The sequence below is a fragment of the Boleophthalmus pectinirostris genome, unplaced genomic scaffold, assembly GCF_026225935.1.
Source record: "Boleophthalmus pectinirostris isolate CB_2022bp ecotype Guang Dong unplaced genomic scaffold, ASM2622593v1 HiC_scaffold_21, whole genome shotgun sequence".
Lineage (NCBI taxonomy): Eukaryota > Metazoa > Chordata > Actinopteri > Gobiiformes > Gobiidae > Boleophthalmus > Boleophthalmus pectinirostris.
In genome coordinates, this window is record NW_026571175.1 from 14,471,742 (window position 1) to 14,492,955 (window position 21,214).

Genomic DNA, 21,214 nt, shown 5'->3' on the forward strand with positions numbered 1-21,214 from the left:
ATCAGCATTATAATAGTAAAAGCTGACTGAGTCAACCGTGTTTACCTCATATTTAGGAAAAGGGATATGTCAAATGTATGACATTGTATTACATTTAAAATAGGCGACAGTTCTTTTAAAAAGTTTATTTTCAAGCAATTATCAGATTCTTTTTGGTTTGATGAAGTTGTTTTGTCTTCAGTATGACACAGTTATCGTTTACTTTGCATGGTGATTTCCCTTTGCTATAGTAATTTCCGTTTGCTGCTTCTTGAGTTGTAACCACAATGCACTTTGAAGTTGGGAAGGAGCTGTACCAAAACATAAAAAATGTAATTAAAAAACTTAATTGTTGATAAGTAAACCCGTATTTATTCTATCAACAAGTTAAAATACACCAATGAACAAATGAGGAACTGTGAAAGGTTGAAGATTCTTGATGAAAAGTAGTACTATGAAGTAATGTAGTAGTATGAACATTTATCAAAATCAAACTACAAAATATGGACATTGTAAGTGTTGTTATTATGCAAAGAAAACCTGATTATAATATGAAAATGGGGGACAGCCACAGTTTCAAATTCTGGCATATTCATCAATACATTCATTAGACTACAACATGTCTAAAAGATCAAGATTTTTTTTTAAATAATACAGGCTTATAAAATGTGTTAACATGAAAAGAAAAAAAATATATATATATTCAAAAATCAACATTTGTCTTCAATTCGTGTACTGGAGTCTTTAAGTAGTGGCCATCTTAATCCAAAATCTTGTCACACTTGGTATGGACACTCCCTCTTTGCTTCATGGTCACTGCACGCGCCGCAATCAAGTAGAAAATCTCACAAACATTTAGAATGATACACACTACGGATGCGCCCACCATGAAATACGTGAACACCGTCTTCTCCGTAGGCCGAGCTATATAACAATCCACCAGGTTGGGACATGGGCTCACATCACATTGGACTTTCCGTGGCACTCTGAACGTATTGTAGATGTAGTGAAGCGTGTAAAGAAATGTGACCTCAAATGCAGTCTTTATGAACAAACTCATTAAGTATGTCCACCACAGGCCACCGTGCTTCTGTCCCGGGTTATCGTAAAGTCGTGTATCTTCACCGTGCTTGACTCTGTATTTGCGTTCTCGCTCTTCTCTGTACGCCACGTGGAGTACGACCAAGAAGGTTGGGCAGGTGACGAAAATGAGTTGGAGGGCCCATAAGCGGACGTGAGAGATGGGGAAGTAGTAGTCGTAGCAGATGTTGGTGCAACCGGGCTGGCGCGTATTGCAGTCGAAATGTCCCTGGTCATCGCTCCATACTCTCTCCGCCGCCACCACGAAGACGAGCACGCGGAAGACGAAGACCACGGACAGCCAGATCCGTCCAAATGCAGTGGAGTACTTGTTGACTCCACTGAGAAGATCTTCAAGAAACTTCCAATCCATTTATATTTTAGTCCTGAAAAACACAAGGAAAAGGTTTATAGCAAAAGGAGAAAAGCACAGGCCGAGTTACAGGTTAGATCTGTGACACAGCTGGTAAGGGTTTCTATTTTTCAAGATATTTTTAGCAATAAACACCTGCAAATTAATGCATGAAAGGTACGCCTAATCCAGGTGTAATCTCATATGGAAGTTTCCAGACAAAGCAATAAAATATTCATGAAAACAAGCAGTGCACCTTTAAGATGAGTTTGCATGTCCTCTGGTAAAGCTAAATTAAGTTGAGTTTGTATGTTCTCATGTTTCCTCCATATGCATTATTTCCCATACACCAAAAGCATGCACAGACAAATCCTCCCTTTATACTCCTATAAAATCCAGACTAAAGATAATCCCTAAGGGCTTCAATGGGCTCACACACTGCTCTTGAAAGGTTGTCAAGCATTATAGGATGGTCAAATGCAGATGACGAAAATGAAAAAAAGTCTTCTATCTCTATCTTAACTTTAAAATTTGTTTCATTTGTTGATGTATAACTTAACTTAAAGTTGTTGCTCATTCTTAGGTTTTTTTCTCTAAAAGTCCCTCACAAATGTAATTTAAAAAATAAATACCTTTTGTGCTAATAATACTTTCAGTTTTGATTTAGATAAGGGACATTGAAGCAGTTTGTCTTAGTAAGTTGAGTAGTTTAGACTAGTTATGATCATTAAAGTGTTTATTCAAGTGTATAACAACTGACTAAGCATTGATTAAATGTGCAACCTTGTATTATTAGCAGCCATGTTGTAATTCTATTGCCATGTTCTAATAAAATTCTAAAAAGGTGAGGCAAAGCTGCATAACACATTTAAAAATGCTAAGAAAACCTTACCTGAGAAATATTGGCCTTGAAGACAATGTGTTCCCTTCACGTTTCAGCAAGTCTTGAATGAACTGTGTACAGAACACTACTGTTGACCATAACCCAGAGGAGTGGCCACTGCTGGCAACCACTCAATATTCCTTTTTAAATGTCCAACACCTAACGTAGCCCAAACACTGCTGTTGATTAAAACCAAAGTATGTTCCTTTTCTGCCTGTATCTGCAAAATCAAATCTTTTTAAAATACTAGTATTTAGCAACTATGTACAGTTGTTTGATAATATTGCGCACATATAAAACGAAAACTTCAAGAAAATTCACATGCAAAAAGCGTGCTGACCTGGCCCTAACTCGCTGTACTTTTGTGACTGTTATCAGGTTAGTAAGAATAAACAGGGTTACCACCTACGATTAATTTGTTCAGACATTAATGCTATCAGATATAGCTGATATTACTAAGACTAATACTTGGGTGTGAAAATGCCAACGCAAAGTCATTCTGATATGGCTACAATCTACGGCTTAATACAACAATGAGTGAATGTGCAAAGGATGTAGCCATTGCGCCTACAGGTACACTGAAACTTAGGAGTGGTGTTTTATCAAAATGTCAATATTACTCCCATAATTACATGTCTATTGATTTAAACTTGTTTAGGAGACATTTTGGTGTGTCTGAGGTGATTACAATATACAAAAAATTACTCAAGTATATGTCAAATTAAGTTACTCATTACTCATGAAATGACTCCTGTAAGAGTAAAAAGGTAGTCATAGATATATAAAAGTATACATAGTTTAATTCATGTCCGGGAGTAATAAATTATATCTAAGTTCTATTGTTCTATTGTATTGTTTCAACAGTGCAGTCTTGTTTTGAGTATCCCTAGGGTCAAATCAAACAACTATTCCCAAACTGCCTGTGAGAAAAACCTCTAATATCCCATACTATCACTGGTACAACTTATTGTTCAATAGGATTATAATATATTTTTATCATGTGCACATTTCCTTCTCACTACTGGTACATGTTTGGTTATTATTTGGCTATATGATAAGATATGAACCGTAGAAGGTTGAGGGTTGTTTATTTATTGCAGCTTTTGAGTGTGTGTGCGCATGTTTTTGTGGTTTTTTTAAATGATTATTGCACATTTAGATTTGTTTTTATGGTATAAATCTGCTCTTGGGCTATTAGTGGCACAAATTAGTTTCAATATTATTATTTATTTATAATTTCTTCTACATGATGCTTCAAAATTTGTAAGCATGACAGTCCACAGGATACATGCTGGAGCAAATTATCATAAAAGTAAAAGTCAGTAAAAGTAAAAGTCAGTATGTGGAAAAAGAGTCTTTATTAATACTCATTATATACAAAATACAATCTTTATTTTTGTTCAGATGTGCTTCATTTGCAATATTTAAAGCATGGTTGTAGGAAGGCTTTTAGATTCAAAGGTTGGATAAATGATTAGCTCAATGCATGGGCTCACTGTCTTGTAGTGGTAAAAGAGTAAGTCTTAACCACTTGTTTGGTCTATGGATCATTGACATCATGTGTATTTAATGATAATATTTAGTCCATACTAAAACATCTACATTACGTATTTAATCCCCTCGATCACACATCAACACTATGGCTCAAGACAAGGCAACAGCATATGCTGGTGCAGAGGACTCTATGGTCACTTCTCCATTGTCCAGTTTGTCCATGACTGGTCCTTTGTACATGGAGCCACGCTTCTCGGTCAGAGGTATGCTGGGCATCATGAAGGAGGAAGGGGGATCTCGGCTGGACTTGTGCCTAGCTCCACAGCACTCAACCAGCCTCTTTCCACACAGATACAGGACCTCCATCAGAGTGAGGATGATGCACACCAAACTGGTGATCACCATGAAGATAGTGAAGAGTTTCTTCTCTGTGGGCCTGGGAAGTAAAAGATAAATAGCCATGAACTGCTAGATTCTTTAAAAATAATAATAATTTGTAACACAATTTTTGTTTGTTTGTTTTTTTGCTATTGTATCAACTTTAGATTAAAAAAATCAGTAGCCCTATATACAGATCAACTCTACTACTGAGGGACATGATCATGCTGGGCATTTCATTTTCAAACAATATGACTATTCTATATCTACAATACAATTAATCACTGTCTTATATGTCAAAGTACACCTACCTTGCAATGTAGCAGTCCACTACATTGGGGCAAGGATCTTCGCTGCATTTGACCAGAGGTGGAAAGAAGGTAGCCTCATAGATGTAGAACAACAAGAAAATAAAAACACTGTCCACAGTGATCTTAAAGAGCAGGCTAAAGAAGTAGGTCCACCATAACCCTCCACGCTTCTTCCCTGTGTTATCATATAGCGGGGGGCAGTCTTCTCCGTGCTTCAGCTTGTGTTTGCGCTCTCTTTCCTCTCTGTAGCTCACATGCAGGGTCACCAAGAGGGATGGGCATGTAACAAAGATGAGTTGGAGGGCCCAGAGACGGGTGTAGGAGACAGGGAAGTAATAGTCGTAGCAGACGTTTTGACATCCAGGCTGGCGGGTGTTACAGTCAAAGTCTTTCTGCTCATCTCCCCATACCTTCTCGCATGCCACCAGGAACACCAGGAGCCTGAAAATAAAAACAATAGCAAGCCAGATTCGGCCAAAAGCAGTGGAATACTTGTTGACTCCGCTGAGAAGACCCTCCAGGAAACCCCAGTTCATTGTGATAAACAGGTAGAAGCAATCGCAGCAGACTAGTTTGAAGAGACTGCACACACCTTATGGCACTAGTACTACAACTGCTTGACTCTTCAGTTAAAGGGGTGGGAAGAAGTGTGATATGCTACGCAAACATTCCATTATACTGACAAGTGCAATCACAGATCGTAAGAATAAGCAGCTGACTGTACAAAAAGTGATTTTAGTTGAAAACGCCTATAAACAAATCATGTTATATCATCCCATTAAATATAAAGGCCTGAATGAATGGGCTTAACTTAAACTTAAAGCTTTACCTCCACAGTAAGGCATAAAACATATAATGTTCCCAAGTATAGTTTTACTTTACTATGTCAGGGGAATTGTGGAAAGATTTTTTAAAAATGTATTGATACTTGCTTAAGTGTACATCAACACTGTGACCAATTAATATAATTATATTGTTACAGAATTAGGTTGTAGCATATGTATACATCTTTTACATCGCTATACTGTGTGATAAACATGCATTTTTAAATGTGCTATTCCAGACCACTTGTTATCAGAACTGGATGCAATGTTCTTTCCAGACAGTGTGGTAGCCTATGCACATAGACATACATGCCAGACACTTTACGCCCACTGTTATGCGCTGCAATGTCAAGTGTGATTGATAATGTATACCACTTCCTGTGCATACCAAAATAAAACATAATTGTCCAGCTATTCTGTACATTATGTACATTAGAGATCCTCGTGTTCTGGAAATGTCTACAGTGGAAAACAGTTTGTAGATGATACGACGGGCTTGCCAAAAGGTAGACTGGAGTTTCTTTTAGATGTCTTTATTTGCATTTGCGTTTGATGGCAGTAAATTCCACGTCTGTCTGTACTGTAACCGGAAGTTGTGATTATTACAATGTCTACGATTACAGTGGTGTCGGGTGAGGGGTCATAAATTGAAACAGACTCCCCACATTTGCATACTGTATTTCCCCTCTGCATAGCTCAAAGACAACATGACCCTGTACACTTTAGCTTGTGCACGCTCGTAACCGCTCTGTTGCTGCTGAAGTTGGATTTTGCTTTGGAGGACAATTACACTACTTTACCCAGAGTCTTTGCCCCATCTGTCCACAGCTGGCCGCGGCGATCGCTCCTCATCCGCCGGAGGTGGGTAAGATCTCCGCGGTGGGACATGGCTGTTAGCTGCTTTGCTAGCGCTATCCGTCGAGCTAACTGGTTAGCATAATGGCGCTGTCCCAGCTGGTTTTGACTAATGCATGCCATCGTGTATAGCATTTAACCCATTTGACAGTCTGCAATAACATAGGCTCGATCTAAATTAACCGTCCACACTGCATGTTGTCAAAGTTTAGTTATTAGCCAACACAAGCAGATTCAGAAAGTCATCGAAGACACGCTCGAACGGAATCCTGCAAAACATTCAAAATAAAAGCCGTCTTCGTTGCAAATACAGCCTACTGCTTAATGTTTTTAGAAACAGCTGGTGGAAGTAAATGGGAGCTAATTAAACTATTTTAGTTTTCACATGCATACATTTGTATTGAAACCATGAATGTTTAGTGAGTATTGCTTTGAAGGAGCGCTCGTCTATGTTTTTACGCTGTAGCCGTGCACTTCCGTTTTTGGTCTGTTTTGCAGCCCACTTGACACAACCTTTCCATCGCATCAGCTGCAGCTTGAGTTGCGCTTGCCTATCCCCGTACGGGCTGTTCTTGATTGGGGATGAGCCGCGACTTTGGGGCAGGACGGGTGATGCCACGGGACGGTGTTTATATTAACCACAGTCGTCACTAAGCTAAGAGCTGTGTGCGTCTTTTCTTATGCAGGTCTGGAGAGACGCGCTCCGCTGAGCCATGCGACAGTGGAGTGTCCCCGTTGCGACCCCACGCACCGAGCCACTCCCGGGCTGCCTCTCCGTGTCACCCCCGCCCGCAGGTAACCGGTCGGGACATCGCTTTCACATGCTTTATTAGTAGAGGAGACTTAAGGATGCTCTGATTGAAGTCTCCTTAATTCCTCTAGATCGGTGCTTACTTTAGATTCTGTAGCTATTACTGTATGATTCTTGGTGTAGATGGCATCAAGTACGTGGCTGAGTTTGCTAAATGGAATAATATGTATTTCCGAGACTCAGCAACCGACCTTAAAATGTTAATGTTATAAGTTCTATGACATGACACTTTTTAATTGGATTCTGCCCCCAATTAGACAAATGGGCCAGTAAGTATGAGATTTCCCGGAAGTTGTAGTTTTAATATGCTAGTGTCATTGCTCTGTCTGTATTTCACCCCAGACGTATCAAGCAAGGTTATAGTTTGTGCCAAGCGGTTGAACAGATGCCAGGATTTCAAATGAACTTCGACAGAGGAGAATGCAGCTGGTTCCATAAACCTATTTTATTAACACATAACAGTAATTAACATCCAAAAGCCACATCAGCATTCGGTGTGTGCACTAAGGTCCACATGTACTGTACACAATATTTGAATGCATCTGCCTACTTTTTGCCTTTATATGTTAATATTTCAAGTATACTTTTTCAGTTTGTAAATTGTAGCATAACACAAAGCATACACTTGTAAAATAATTAAATACAGATGTTATAGCCTACAATTTAGTTATGAATAGTTGCTTAGCCTAAATCTTTCTTAATTCATTAATTTAATCATAGATAGCATCTTTAGATGCAGGATATAATTCTTAATTGTACAAGTAAGTAAGTAAGTGTTGTAATTTCTCTTTATCTAGCTAAATGTCTTATTACATGTCTGCAAGCTAAATGTGTCAGCATGACTTTTCACATTTGCACACATGCTTTAATGGTGACTTATTGGCAAAAAGAAACATAATTACAAGCTTAAAATAGGGTTGGGCAGTTTATGGAATTTTAACTGTGATTTTCAATTCTATGATTGGGTTTTTGCAGTGGAGAGATCTACAGCCAATCCCTTGTCAACAACAGCATGTGGTTTGGAGCAGAGTTTGGACTTAAAAGAAATAAATTGGGCTATTTTCTGTGTTTAATGGCACTTCTACAGCAGTCTGTCTAGTCTATGTTGAGAACTCATTACTGAAAGACATTTTTATTTTCTGAAAAGGAAAATCAAACTGAATATGAAGATCGGTCAATATGTGAGAAAAATGTGAAAGTCCTTTAGAGTACAAGTAAAAATGCACATGTAGATCTCATGGGGGCTAGCAAGAAAGTTCTGCGTTCAATCCCTCGCCCATTTACATGTTTCTGTCTGGGTCTGGGTGAGTTTCATCCAGGCACTCATCACCCCAAAACATGTGCAATAGGTAAAAATGCTTCATCCAAGTTAGGTAGTTAAGACCAAGTCTAGCAACAAAATCACAGAGATAGGTCACAGACTACTGTGCTCAATGCTCCCGAGGAGATGCCCCAGTGGCACAGAATGGGACAAATTTCTTTATGGGGACAATAAGTGTACCTTAATCTTAATTCATAATCTTCTGATCTTCTTCTGATCTTATTTTTCTGTTCCCAGAGGCCACAATGGAGTGCTGTGAAGTGGAGCCACGATACACCATTGAACAGATCGACCTCCTGCAGCGCCTCCGCCTGTCCGGGATGACCAAACCTCAGATCATTCATGCCCTGGAATCTCTGGAGCGGCTGGACCCAGAAACACGCCCCGCTCACTGTGACGCTAACTCTGCCCCCTCCCAAAACAACAACAACAACAGCGCCCATACCACATCTTCATCCTCTTCTGCCTCCTCGCTGTCTCTGGCCTCTGCTACCACCCAAACCTCTGGCCTGGACGGAGCAGCGTTGTCTCCTAGCAACAGCTATGAGGCTTCACCCCCGCCACTGTACCCCCCAACAGTGGCAGTTCAAAGGTCATTCAGCTACGATATGATGGGAGAGGAGGAGTGGGACCTTGAAGAGAAAGTGGAGGAGTATATGAGGTAAGGGTGAGATTAAATGAGAGCATTAGAACAGCAGCTAATGATGGTAAATGTCTCCAGTGGCCTAGTCTTGTACTCCAGGATTGTTAGCCTGTTAATTCAGGTTGAGTGCTTGGGGAATAGAAAGGACACGGGAGGCATCAGTGAATAAGGTTAACCGGAGCAGAGGTTTGGATTGTAACTACATTGTAATACATGTATGTTGTGCTTGTTTCACAGAAGGGACAGCAACCTGGTGAAGGAGGAGATCAAAGCTTTCCTCAACAACCGCAGAATCTCTCAGGCAATAGTTGGACAAGTGACTGGTAAGTACAGTGGGAACATATTGGGCTTAAATCAGGTATAGCATGTTGACGGGTCAGACAAGTCAAACTGTTTTTAGAATACATTTTACAGCCAGTGAACATTTTGTCCTTAAAGGAAATACAATGCACATTTTAGAGATTGAGCCTGTGTTTTTTAGATATCAGACTACTCTTTACTAATGGTGCTGGTCTCTTACATTGTGGTATTCTCTAATGTGATTAACAGGACAGTACGCAAGAAAATGTGTTCTTTTGTTTCAGAGAGACTTCAGTATTCTTCTGTTCATATTACTCCAGTGTTTGTTGTGGGCCACTATAATCTAATGTCCCCCGTATAAATGAATCAAAAGTACAAAGATTGCATTCTCCAGAACATTGCAGTGATGTGGTACATGGAAACCAATGTGCAAATGCAGCAAGTGCTGACACTGTACTAACAGAGTTTAAACGGGCTATGTTTTTCTCGGGGGATTAGAGTGCTTATAACAGTTTGAATGCAACTAGGGCTCCAAGTAACACTAAGTTAACTAGTCATTAATAATTACCTTGTCTTAGAGCAGTCAACTAGTCAAACAAGTATTTCTATTGTTTTTAACCTTTCTGTGACTGTTGTGTGACTTCTGTTGAAGTATATTGTTATTATTACCATTTTAACTTGCCACTGTCTTTGTTATAAAATGTCTTTTGGCATGTGTTTTAGAGTCTCTATAGTCAGTATGACTCCTTTGAACTTTTGGCCGTATTATGATGCTGTTTCCCCTTCAAAAACATGCCTGGAGTTGTATTTTGTTTCATTCACACATGTTACTACATTTACAAAGCTCAAAATGCTTTGCCTCACCTTATGAAATTATTTTGTGGTAGTTTTCAAGTTAAGAGCTACCTTTTTGACTTCAGTTCAGTAGAGATTGGAAATTCCACAGCTTTAATGATCTAAATGATTCTAGTGAAGGTGTATGGAGTTTAAACACAGTTTAACACTTTCTGTATTATCACATGACATTGCAATGAGTTTTCAGTCTGAGAGAAGAACTCAGCTTAAATATGCAGGATTTGTGTGTTAAAATGAAGTGAATGAAACAAAACATAACTCCAGGTATGTTTGTGATGAGAAAGCAACATTATAACATCAGATCAGAAAATAGTGTAATAGTGTAATATGGGACCTTTGATTACAATTATTGTAATAGTAAACTAGACAATTATTTTGATAAACTGTTGCAGTCCTGTGATTGTTTGATCCATTGTATGTTAGGTATAGATATTTCAAATAAGTATAAGTGTTACATGCTCAGCTTGTTGTAAGTCTGAGTAAGTAATGAGGTCACACATTTTTCATAAAAAATGTGTGTTTCAGAATGTGTAAAAAATAAATATAGTACCTTTCACCCATCAGGCATCAGCCAGAGCTACATCTCTCAGTGGCTTCTGCAGCAGGGCCTGGAGATGAGCGACTCTAAGCGCAGAGCCTTCTATCGCTGGTACCTGCTGGAGAGGAACAACCCAGGTGAGCAGTGCACTCGAGCTGGTCATGTAACGCGGTCCACTGCCAGACTAAGAGCCAGATCAGATAACAGGAATGATGAATGCTCCCTAACAGATAAGGCCGAAGAGTGACTGTGGAAAACGCTTTAAGTGCACAAGGTTAAAGATAGATTTGAAAAAAGATAGTGTTTTTTGTCTATCCTGAACCATAGCTTGCTAAACTTGCGTTTGCAATTCTTTTATTCCTCCTTCCTGCATGGTAAACCCCCCCACCTCACTCACTGTGCTAACTTCATCTGATCATGTAGACTGAGGGCAAGCAAGGACTCTGGACAAAAAAAATCTATAATTTCAAAGGAAATACAAATGATAAAGGTAGTGCTGTCACTGGAGATGGGGGTCGATAGACTTAAGGCAGGTGAATGTGGTTCGACTGTGCTGGCTTCAGTACCAGTAATAGAACAGTGATTATGCCCAAGGTTACATGTAGGTTGGATTCTGAAGCAGAATCTTTTTTTGTACAGATTTAGCATTTTATAACTTAAATGGGCACTCTCCTGCTAGTAGATGGGAGACTTGTCACCAGAAAAGTTGCTCTGTGCACTTTTGACTTTGGTTGTTAGAATATATGCATTCTTGTTCAAATTAGTTATTAATGTGATAAAACAAATCTGTTATGCTGGTTGGTACATAGCGGTTCATATTAAAATCTGCTGACGGACTGCCTTACCGTCTCTTTGATCTTTATTTTTATTTTCGCCCTTCACCCACGCAAGCTTTGCACTAGCTTTCACAAACATCAGCAGTATCTAAAGCTGGGAGGTGCTCCTGTGCTGGTTTTCATTCCTACATGGCTAACAATCAGGCTATTAACTGTGATACTAACAATGGCTTTCCAAAGCGGCCACATGCTTTGCTTTCAATCTCAGCTCCTATTGACCTGCCACTCAGTTACTATCACTATCCAACTGATTGGGCATATTGACATGTCAAAATATTCTATACGAGTCATTTAATGATGGGTCTAAAGGAGTTTATACTATCAATTTCTTTTAATTAACCACAGTACATCTTAAACTTCCCAAGTCTATGCCTGACTGTTGGCTTTTGTCCAGAAGGGCTGAGATGGAGTGAAAACCAGCACAGCGTGAGTCCCTCGTCCAGGGGCAGGGGAGGAGACAGCACCCCCCAGCTCCTCCCCAACCCCAACACCACCCTGAACCCCAACGCGGCCCCGCTGTGGAGCAGGCAGAGGGAACTGCTCATGCACCTGCTGCCCTGGTACACCGCTGCTGCCTCACAGACTAACACAGGTAACAGCCAGAGACTCAGCCCCCTACAGGACAGAGTCCTGCACCGGGTCGGGTACCCGCAAATAGTTGCTAAAACAGGCGGGGTTTAACCTTCTGGAATTTTTATGGGCGGGTATGCAGGCAGGCAGTGATTTCACACAAGGGCAGGTCAGGACTAAACCAGGACTAAACCAGGACTACACCAGGATTAAACCAGGTCTTAACCAGGTCTAAACCAGGACTAATTTTGGACTTGAGAGAGAGGGAGAACCCCAAGCCTGTGGAGCACGGTGTCCACAAAGTGCGATCAGGCACGGCTGAGCTTAGCTCCATGGGGCACGGAGCTCTGTGCCGGTCCTTTCACCTGCAGTCACCCAACAACCTACACGGGTGCATCTCTGAACCCATCCTGACAGTCAGTCCTAGTTCAATCCTGGTTTAGTCCTCATGGTTCAGTCTTGGGATCAGTCCTGGTTTAGTCCTGGTTTAGTCCTGGTTTAGTCCTGGTTTAGTCCTGGTTTAGTCCTGGTTCAGTCCTGGTTCAATCCTGGTTCAGTCCTGGTTCAGTCCGTATGCGGCGCAAAAGTCCGGCATCTCGATCAATGGTTCTTCTGCTCAATAAATAATGCCTGTGAAGTAATGACGTATTTTTGACAGTATAGTCGTGTCTGTGAATTTGTATTCGTGCTGAAGAAAGCGTAATCATAAATATTCATTTTGTGATTGTAATTCTTGATGTCATAACTTTTCAATTCGTATTCTGATGGATAAAATACACACAATACACTTTATGTACGACTGGACTCATTCGAGAGTTTACGAATATTTATTTTATGGTCAGCTACAGCCAAATATGCATGGATTTCTGTCCTATGCACATGAATATTTCTGAAAGCTTTCTTACTCTGTACTATTGCCTAGTCAAACTGCCTATTCAATCCTCATTTAATGTCACATTGTTTGTTGACAGGCAAAGAAATAAAGTGCTTCAGTTAGAATGCTTTTAATTTGTGTGTGATTTATCACGGGCACGGGTGGATAATGGGTGGAATGTTAATGGGTTCGGGTGGGTGCGGCTTTAACTTTAATATAATCATGGGATAACAGGGGGGTGTGGTGCTGTGCTGTGTGGATGCAGGAGTTTGCAGGTCTCCAAACATGGACCCGTGCAGGACTCTACTACAGGAGAGCAGGGTCAGATCAAAGCCAACTATAATCTACTGAGCCCTCTGCCATATTATCAGCCACTATATATCAGGGAAAATTTACCATTGTACATAATGCTCTGCGAGGAAGATGGTTCCAGTGGCCCCCAGAAATGTTATGGGGTCACTGCTGCAGAATGCTGCTTGTCTGTTAGGCAGTCTCCAAAACTGAAGCTGTGAAACTGAATCAGCCTAAATCGCAATTACCTACAAGTGTATTAAAGGAGGACCATTTTTTAGTTATTATTCTATGTTGCTGAGATTGATTTATGTTGTGTCTCTGTTTCAGGGGCCACCTTGTCCATGCGCTCCATGGTGAAAGAGGAGCCCGACTGGAGGACTGGCATCATGACTGGGGAGAGGACTGGAATAGTGGGTGGTCCCTTAAGGCTGCGCAGAGGAAGCAGGTTCACCTGGAGGAAAGAGTGCCAATCCATCATGGAGAGGTATGTGCTTTAAATGGGCTGTTACTCAGTACTACCTCTTCTAAAATGCCTCTTACCATCACTTCTCTGAGCGATCAGTACTCATACACCTAGCTCCACACACATCACTCTTTCTGTGATGTGAGCACTGCCTCTGCTCCTCAACAGTGATTGGCTGGTACATACACTTCTGATTAGGTGCTATTTCACTAGTCTTGCTTCACTCGCACTGTTATTGTTGGTTATTTTTTAAATTGTGGTTATGCTTGATATTTTGTCCGAAGAAAGCAGGCTGAATTGGTTCATGTGGCTTGGATCAGCGTCAGAATAAACAGTGATCACTTTATGTTCTGCTGGGCACAGAGACAAAGCAGATTCTGAATTGTACAGAACCTCACATGCTGGCCTTTAGGGGATGCATGGAACATTAAATGAGAATATTCTCAATAGAGCATTGTTTTCAACCAGGCTTAAATGGTTCAAAGGAGCTCCATACATTCTTACAGCCGACTAAAGAAATTCTTGGTTGACCATAGACATGTGCTGATGGATTAGTCAACTAAAATGGGGGTGTGGCAAAAGCTCTCAAAAGTAATGTATCTCTATATGTCTGACTTAAACTGCACTCACAAGACTACAACTGCATAGAATTTCAAGCAAAACAACTATTTATACCTAAAATAGTACTAGGAAGTTGAAACTGCCTTTTACATGTAATGCCAAAAATACCAAATGTTCAGCATACTCACCCACTCACTCACTTCTCCTTCCTACTGTTGTCCCATATGTAATCTTAATAAAAATGATTAGTCAACTAAGACACCATCAACTGATTAACCAACTAAAGCCTTAGTAAACACAACCAAAGAATAAGCTGCAGAAGTTATAATTCCCTTGTGTGGCCCTTCACCACATTTTATTTAAATGGAACTTCTTAGCAGTGCAGCCAAGCTCCATAAAGCATGCCGTTGTCAGTTTTAATAAGCGTCCCAGGTGCAGTGTCCTTTAGTCTTTACCCCAGTTATTTAAAGCTATAGTCTACAGTGTAAAGTTAATTACAGAGCTCTACCTGTACAACACTATTTGTGGCAGACAGAAGTAGCGCAAGCCGCCCTGGAGAATGCAGAAAACCAGAGCAGACATTCCTGCACAGCTCCTTCCCCTCTGTGTCCAATTGATTTCTCTATTACACGCCTGCTGTAAGTACAAGGAGCACTCACAATAATAAGGGCTGCAGACGACAACACTCCGGATCTCTCTCACAGGATTGCGCAACTCCACTGCAGTGCCAATCCTGATGGGCCAGTTTATGCCCAAGGACAGGACAGCGGAGGTTAAGAAGCTGTGGACAGGGGAGGGCGAAGCAGAGGGTGACGAGGCACTGAGAAATTGATCCCGCTGTGTTTTGTAATGTGAGATAATCTGCCTTTTTTTAGCCCCAAGAGATGTTCCAAAGCTGAACAAAACGGCACAAAACTGTCTGCTCCTTCATCTGCATTTAAACATTGTCCTACTGAATTGCCATTATATGCCCTCTTTATGGGCTTTAACATGGCATAAGTGTTTCCTTATCAGATTTACTTAAAATTACATTTGGTGTGATTCATGCAAGCTTGAGTCATCCTTTATTGCCCTGCATTTGAGACTTTAGTGATCCAAAGTTTTCACCCACCCCCTATCCCCACCTACTGCTCTAAACTTACTTGTGATTATTCAGTCAATTCAGATACTCTTTAATGCTCCATAATGCTTATTTAATCTCTAATTTCTGAATGAATCCACTTCTTAATCTGGTTTAAACTGTATAAATGAAGTTGTTTCTCCTCTGCACTTTAGAAGGTAATGGGGTGTAAAATAAGGCTGTAATAAAGACTGTCTCTCAGATTAGTGCACTGGGCTAATCAGATGCAGAGCCGGTGATGCAGTGTAATTTACAGCTCTGGGATGTGTCCTTACAGTTTCTTCATTGAGAATCAGTACCCAGACGAGGCCAAGCGAGAGGAGATCGCCAACACCTGTAATTCCGTCATTCAGAAACCAGGTACAGATAACGCAATATTTTTCAAAATTCTCTCAAATGTCGTTATTCAATCATACATTTACGTGGTCACTATGGATTAAAAATGAGACATTATGTTATTTATTATATATTATATATTATTATATAACTATGTCTATAATGTCATAGAATGGTAAGAAACTACCTTGTAAAACACACATTCTAACTTTTAGCGAGTCTTAGGTTCATAATAATTCCTTTATAATAAGACAATGCATAGAGTTATAGTTAAGGTAATTTACCTGTTTCAAGTTTTCATTCGGTTTATATTCTTTCACTTAACGGACAGGTTGTTGTGACATTTTTGGCACAATGGAAATCAGTTTTCATGGTAAATTACTTTCCTTATCCCTGCATTTTTGCACTTCAAAGTAGATGACACTTTTGATGTTTGTTGAAGGTAAAAATAAGCGCTTCAAACAGTAATATTGCAGAGCGTATTTCAATATTAGTTCAATGAAAATAAAATGATGATATAATGACACTGTTATTGTAAGAGTAAATTGGATTTTATGTGTCCCAGGTTGTAAGCTGTCGGAGTTTGAACGTGTGACTGCACTAAAGGTTTACAACTGGTTTGCCAATCGCCGGAAGGAGATGAAGAGGAGAGCCAATATTGGTGAATGTTTTAAAATTTATTTTTTAAACTTTTTTTTTACTGCTTTTTTATGCTTCTTACATAAATTGTTTTATGGTTTCTCTAATACAACTAGAAGCTGCCATTTTAGAAAGCCATGGAATTGAGGTGCCAAGTCCCAGCTGCCATTCAAATGGAGAAGAAGTGGAGATGCATGAGTTTGCTGACCAGGTGAACCATCGCTTTGCAGAGCAAGTCATCCATGTAAGTTACAACTGAAGCCTGGTATGTCTGTTTACTAAGATTTTAAAAAGCAAAAAAAAAAAAAGTACAGTTTCCCTGGTTTGTAAAGTACTATCATTATTGTATTGGGGACTTTTTGAGTGTAGTTTGCGCTCATTGGATAATTTTTATACTCATCTTAAATGTTATGTTTTTGATATTAATATTACATTCTCCTATCATTAAACAGAGCAGAATTACATATGGCTTGAAGGGCTGCAAGATCCATCACAATAGAATTGAAATTGGTATTTGAATGTGTATTCTGAAAAATTATTCTTCTGTTAGTTTGTCTGTTCATATTTCAGTCTTTTTGTTTTTCTTCTGGATGTGTTTAAAAGAAACTTTACTATTGAATACTATTATTAAAACATAAATCTGCAATTGCAATTACAATCACAATGCTTGTCAGATAAATCGCAATTTGATCTTTTACCCATATCGTTCAGCCCTAAAGGCTTATGCTAGTGGTCCAGTTAATACCTGAAGCATCTTTTAGAGTTGTAAATAGCATTGTGTTGGCTCCAGCAGGTGACCAGAGGGCAGTCAGAGTTGCTACAGAACAAATGGATAAATTACAGGGAGTGAGTGAGGCAGCTGCACTAAGTCAGACCAGCTGTTTACTGTTCCCAGCAGACACGCGGACAAAAACATCTGACACATCAAAGACTAGTCTACAGCCCAGGACTATATATCAGCACCTATCAGCTATAAAAGGAGGAAAGGCTCAGTGCTGGTCAGATGAACAATATGTTCAATCATCATGTCTGTCATGGTATGGTAATGAGAAGAATTTTGAAATCCACAATATATTCTTTAAATGTTATATTGTTCAATATAGAGTTAACCTTTGTTAAGGAGTATGAGGGGGAAGCAGTAGGCATCTTTCCCATTTTTTTGACTGTTTAAGCCAACTGTACTTTCAATATTGCAGTCCAAATTAAAGACTCATGTAATCCCCATTCTATCCATGTTGGTAACTGTGGGCAACCATTGTATTTCTTCTCACAATGATTTAACATTTCACATCAGATCAAGGTCCATTTCTAAGATGCTACTTTTGACCATTGGGTTTGAATCCCACAGGAGGACGGCTCTGTCCAGAGGTTGGGAGACCCACAGGACTCTGCGTTGACTGCGACAGACGGCGCCTCTTTGCCAAGCCCCGCCCCTCAGCTGCAGGAACACAAGGAGGAGCACTCCAAAAGGGAGACAGTGGATGAAGAGTGACAAAAGCTGGTTGATTGGCACAATCATGTTTAAGCAAATGTAACAAGCAAACTAAATGTGTCCAGCCACAAAGAGCCTTGTGGGTGCATTGACACCCTATAATCAAAGGGAGACGGGTGCTGAAGCTTGCTGAGGTGCCTCTGATGAGGAGGAGGCCTCCGTATTTATCAACAGTAATCCTGCTTATATTTACGGCAATATACAGTATACATGTATATCTATATTGGTATATAATGCAGTTCAAGATGGTATTAATCAGTCTAAATTCTTAGTTGGATGATTATGTAAAGATACCTCGTTCATTTTAAGCTAATTTTCCTTTTCTAATGGCTTCCTGAGTTTCCACAGCGGCTGTTGGCTGAGCCTGCAGGTCAGGTGCTCTGGTGACAAAGGGATAACTGATGAGTGGTGTTTCTACTGTGACCATCAAAGCCCTGAGGCTCTGCTGGAATCTCAGGGAATGGTGGATCAGAGCAGTCCAGTACAGTGTGCTTCTATCTATAAGTACTTTTGTGTTTTTGTTTAACCAAACTAGGGTATTCACTATCTTATTTATACCTCTTTGTAACAGCAGAACAAGCCTCAGAATATTTGATCATTTTATGACTGAATGCAATATTTGTCCGCTTGTGAATAGCTTTCATTTTATTTCAGGCACAGAAACGCTCGACTAGTGAACTCAGATATTTCTTACTTCAGTGTTTGATCATTGCTATAAACAAATGTGAGTATCCAGGTGCTTCAGACTAGACTGTAACGCACCTTAATGTTGGTGTTATTATGTGATCAAAATAAGCTAAAGCTTAAAGCTCTAATGATTGACTGCAAAGCTTCCAAGCACCTCAGAGTGAATTCACTATAATGGTTCAGTGCACAACCTGCACTGTACACTATCCAGAGAGTCTCTTCTGTGGGACTCTCTTTAAATTAGAAATGTAAAATAATATTTGACTTGAATTATGATTTTATTTTTCTGTTATGTATTCCCCTGTATTGAATATGTGGCCCAAGGCCATGGGAGTTTCTCCCTCACAGTTCATGTAATGAACACACATGCTTTGTTTGTGAAGCGCCCCCTGTGGGTGTAGCCATGTTACCTCTTAATGCCAAAGCTATGCCAAGGTAGAGACGAGCTCCAGACTCAACTGTGCAGCAGCAGGACACAGTCCGACCATATTGTACATGATTATGTAGATGTTCTATGCTCAGTACAACACTAGCCAACTCTAGCTTACCTCAGACTCACTTATGTCATGATGTTACTGTAACACGCCATGACATGGACCGTATGTAGCAGTGTGACGAAGGGTTCCCCTGGATGAATGATTCCCCTCAGACAGTTCTCATGTGAGACTTTGGACACAAGCCCCAAAGTCTTACAACTCTTTGTGATTATTCTGCTCTACTCTATCTGCTTTTATCCGAAAAGACAAACTATACCAATAAAACCATGTAAGAGAAAACTGCCTTCTATTTTTATTCATTTATTTATTTATTTTCTTTATTTTTAGAAAGGTAAATAGTTTGGAAATCTTAGAACTATTTTGAAACTTGGAGTGAGATTGTTTGTGTGTAGTTACATAGATAGTATGTACACAGCAGGAGTTTTTTTTTTTTCAATATCTTACTCTAAGAATAAAATAAAATCTTCTCATTTATTTTATGAAGCAATTTTAAAAGTTCAACCTGAACAAACTAGCTTAACGTTTTCCAGGAGAAATCAATACAGTAACTCATCTTCAAACCACAAGATGGCAGCATTGTTTTACATGAATGAAAGCTCAAAACTGTCTCCGATAAAGATAATTGCAAGTGAATGATCAGAGTATTATGTAATTTTCAAGTAAATCATACAAAGTACTGGAGTCTATTTTTGTTTTGCAATAACTTTGGACCCTGTTGAGTGATTTTATTTCAAACAAATACAATAGTAATGCTCATTTGTGGTTTCAGTTTCAGTGCAAACCATGGAGATTTAGGGACACCACAACTGTAGAGTGAAAGGGTCAATGACAACTAATGTTAGCTAAAACAATTTCAGTGAAAAAGATCACCAGTATAGTTCAAATAGAATTGTGTTGGCAAATAGGCATTAGTGAATTACAACTGTACATGGGTGCTGATATACAGTATTTCCACTTGAGGGAGACACCAGCTCATTCATGTTAATGCACTGGTAGCTCTGAGTCAGTGTGGATTATAACAATGTAAAAGTAGTACTTAATTATATCTTTTTAGGTACCTGTACTTTACTTAAGTAGATTTTAAAATGGATACTTTTACTTTACTGCTTTGAGAGCAAGTGTCTATACTTTCTACTCCACTACATTTTTGAACAAGACTGGTTTATCCATCCATCCATTATCCGGGGCCGGGTCTCGGGGGCAGCAGCCTAAGTAGGGACTCCCAGAATTCCTTCACCCCAGACACGTCCTCCAGCTCCTCCAGGGGGGACCCCAAGGCGTTCCCAGGCCAGCCGAGAGACATAGTCCCTCCAGCGTGTCCTGGGTCTTCCCCGGGGCCTCCTCCCCGTGGGACATGCCCGGAACACCTCCCGAGGGAGGCGCCCAGGAAGCATCCGGAACAGATGCCCGAGCCACCTCAGCTGGCTCCTCTCGACGTGGAGGAGCAGCGGCTTTACTCCGAGCTCCTCCAGTGTGACTGAGCTCCTCATCCTGTCTCCCTTTGACTGGTTTATTTTTCACACATTTGTAGTTTGAGCAAACAAAAATATACAAATAAAGACAGCAAGGAAAAAACTGTTTCCTGTCGAACCTTAATCAAAATCACAACATCTGAAGACATAATACTTTAAACTCAAGGTAGATTCTTTTCATGTAATACTTTTTCTTGAGTATTTTTTGCTTTGATATCTGTACTTTTGTTTAAGTAACAAAATTAAATACTTCTTCCACCACTGCACTAAGGTTATATAATTATATAATTGTGGTTTATAATTACATAATGTCAGTACTTTAAATGTTATCAACAGTGAGTGTCCCTGAAAATGTTCAAAGTTTTATTTAATTTTCACATGATAAAAAGTGTCAAGTATCGCAGTACATTTGCAAGGGAAATGAGCATAGGGCTCATGTTTGTCTGGGTGTCTGGCATTCGGAAGTCATGCCCAGCACAAAAAAAATCTACCATCTGGTACAATCAAGAGCCTTACGCACTTGCCCATCTATTTTAGGATGAGAGAACTACAATATTCAGATTTGTCAGATGATGTAATCTGAAAACTATATCAAGTCAGTCATTATAAAAATGTGTCGTAGAATAAATTGAAGTAGTCACTAGTAAGAGCTAGAGATGCTGGAGTTCTAAGTTTATTTACTATCAGTACAGAACCCAGCACCCGGAGACATGAAGCCTCAACATATTGTAATAGTATTGTCCTTTTCA

At 39.8% G+C, this 21,214-nt stretch overlaps 3 protein-coding genes across 8 annotated transcripts; 1 reads left to right on the top strand and 2 right to left on the bottom strand.

Annotated features, from left to right (window-relative positions):
• Positions 1–158: 158 nt before the first annotated feature.
• On the bottom strand, positions 159–2,348 carry LOC110167272 (gap junction beta-3 protein-like). Of its 2 annotated transcripts, XM_055157543.1 has the most exons (3): positions 2,304–2,348; positions 866–1,445; positions 159–290 (listed from the first exon to the last, which is right to left on the bottom strand). In XM_055157543.1, the coding sequence occupies exons 2-3, from the start codon at positions 1,430–1,432 to the stop codon at positions 225–227; spliced, it is 633 nt and encodes a 210-aa protein (XP_055013518.1). In that variant the 5' UTR covers positions 1,433–1,445; positions 2,304–2,348; the 3' UTR covers positions 159–224. The 2 variants fall into 2 exon arrangements, with proteins under 2 accessions (XP_055013518.1, XP_020788262.1); XM_020932603.2 differs by lacking the exon at positions 159–290 and having other exon boundaries at positions 453–1,445.
• Positions 2,349–3,698: 1,350 nt separating this feature from the next.
• LOC110167306 (gap junction beta-4 protein-like) lies at positions 3,699–5,949 on the bottom strand. The gene is made up of 2 exons (XM_020932639.2): positions 4,478–5,949; positions 3,699–4,224 (listed from the first exon to the last, which is right to left on the bottom strand). The coding sequence occupies exons 1-2, from the start codon at positions 5,011–5,013 to the stop codon at positions 3,939–3,941; spliced, it is 822 nt and encodes a 273-aa protein (XP_020788298.2). The 5' UTR covers positions 5,014–5,949; the 3' UTR covers positions 3,699–3,938.
• Positions 5,950–5,981: 32 nt separating this feature from the next.
• zgc:91944 (uncharacterized protein LOC436941 homolog) lies at positions 5,982–19,272 on the top strand. 5 transcript variants are annotated; one of them, XM_055157420.1, is made up of 11 exons: positions 5,982–6,162; positions 6,843–6,951; positions 8,526–8,949; positions 9,169–9,254; positions 10,651–10,761; positions 11,855–12,052; positions 13,526–13,682; positions 15,620–15,702; positions 16,244–16,339; positions 16,434–16,561; positions 17,666–19,272. In XM_055157420.1, the coding sequence occupies exons 2-11, from the start codon at positions 6,870–6,872 to the stop codon at positions 17,807–17,809; spliced, it is 1,509 nt and encodes a 502-aa protein (XP_055013395.1). In that variant the 5' UTR covers positions 5,982–6,162; positions 6,843–6,869; the 3' UTR covers positions 17,810–19,272. The 5 variants fall into 5 exon arrangements, with proteins under 5 accessions (XP_055013395.1, XP_055013398.1, XP_055013396.1 ...); XM_055157423.1 differs by having other exon boundaries at positions 16,437–16,561; XM_055157421.1 differs by having other exon boundaries at positions 5,983–6,162; positions 11,858–12,052.
• The last annotated feature ends 1,942 nt before the right edge of the window (positions 19,273–21,214 follow it).

What these genes read in the sequence shown, in the direction of transcription:
- LOC110167272 (XM_020932603.2), bottom strand. Translation starts at nt 1,432, where the DNA reads ATGGATTGGAAGTTTCTTGAAGATCTTCTCAGTGGAGTCAACAAGTAC.
- zgc:91944 (XM_055157420.1), top strand. Translation starts at nt 6,870, where the DNA reads ATGCGACAGTGGAGTGTCCCCGTTGCGACCCCACGCACCGAGCCACTC. An exon ending in AATAGTTGGACAAGTGACTG is followed by an intron (nt 9,255 to 10,650) that starts GTAAGTACAGTG and finishes TTCACCCATCAG; the next exon opens with GCATCAGCCAGAGCTACATC. An exon ending in TGCCAATCCATCATGGAGAG is followed by an intron (nt 13,683 to 15,619) that starts GTATGTGCTTTA and finishes GTGTCCTTACAG; the next exon opens with TTTCTTCATTGAGAATCAGT.
- LOC110167306 (XM_020932639.2), bottom strand. Translation starts at nt 5,013, where the DNA reads ATGAACTGGGGTTTCCTGGAGGGTCTTCTCAGCGGAGTCAACAAGTAT. An exon ending in GTGGACTGCTACATTGCAAG is followed by an intron (nt 4,225 to 4,477) that starts GTAGGTGTACTT and finishes TTTACTTCCCAG; the next exon opens with GCCCACAGAGAAGAAACTCT.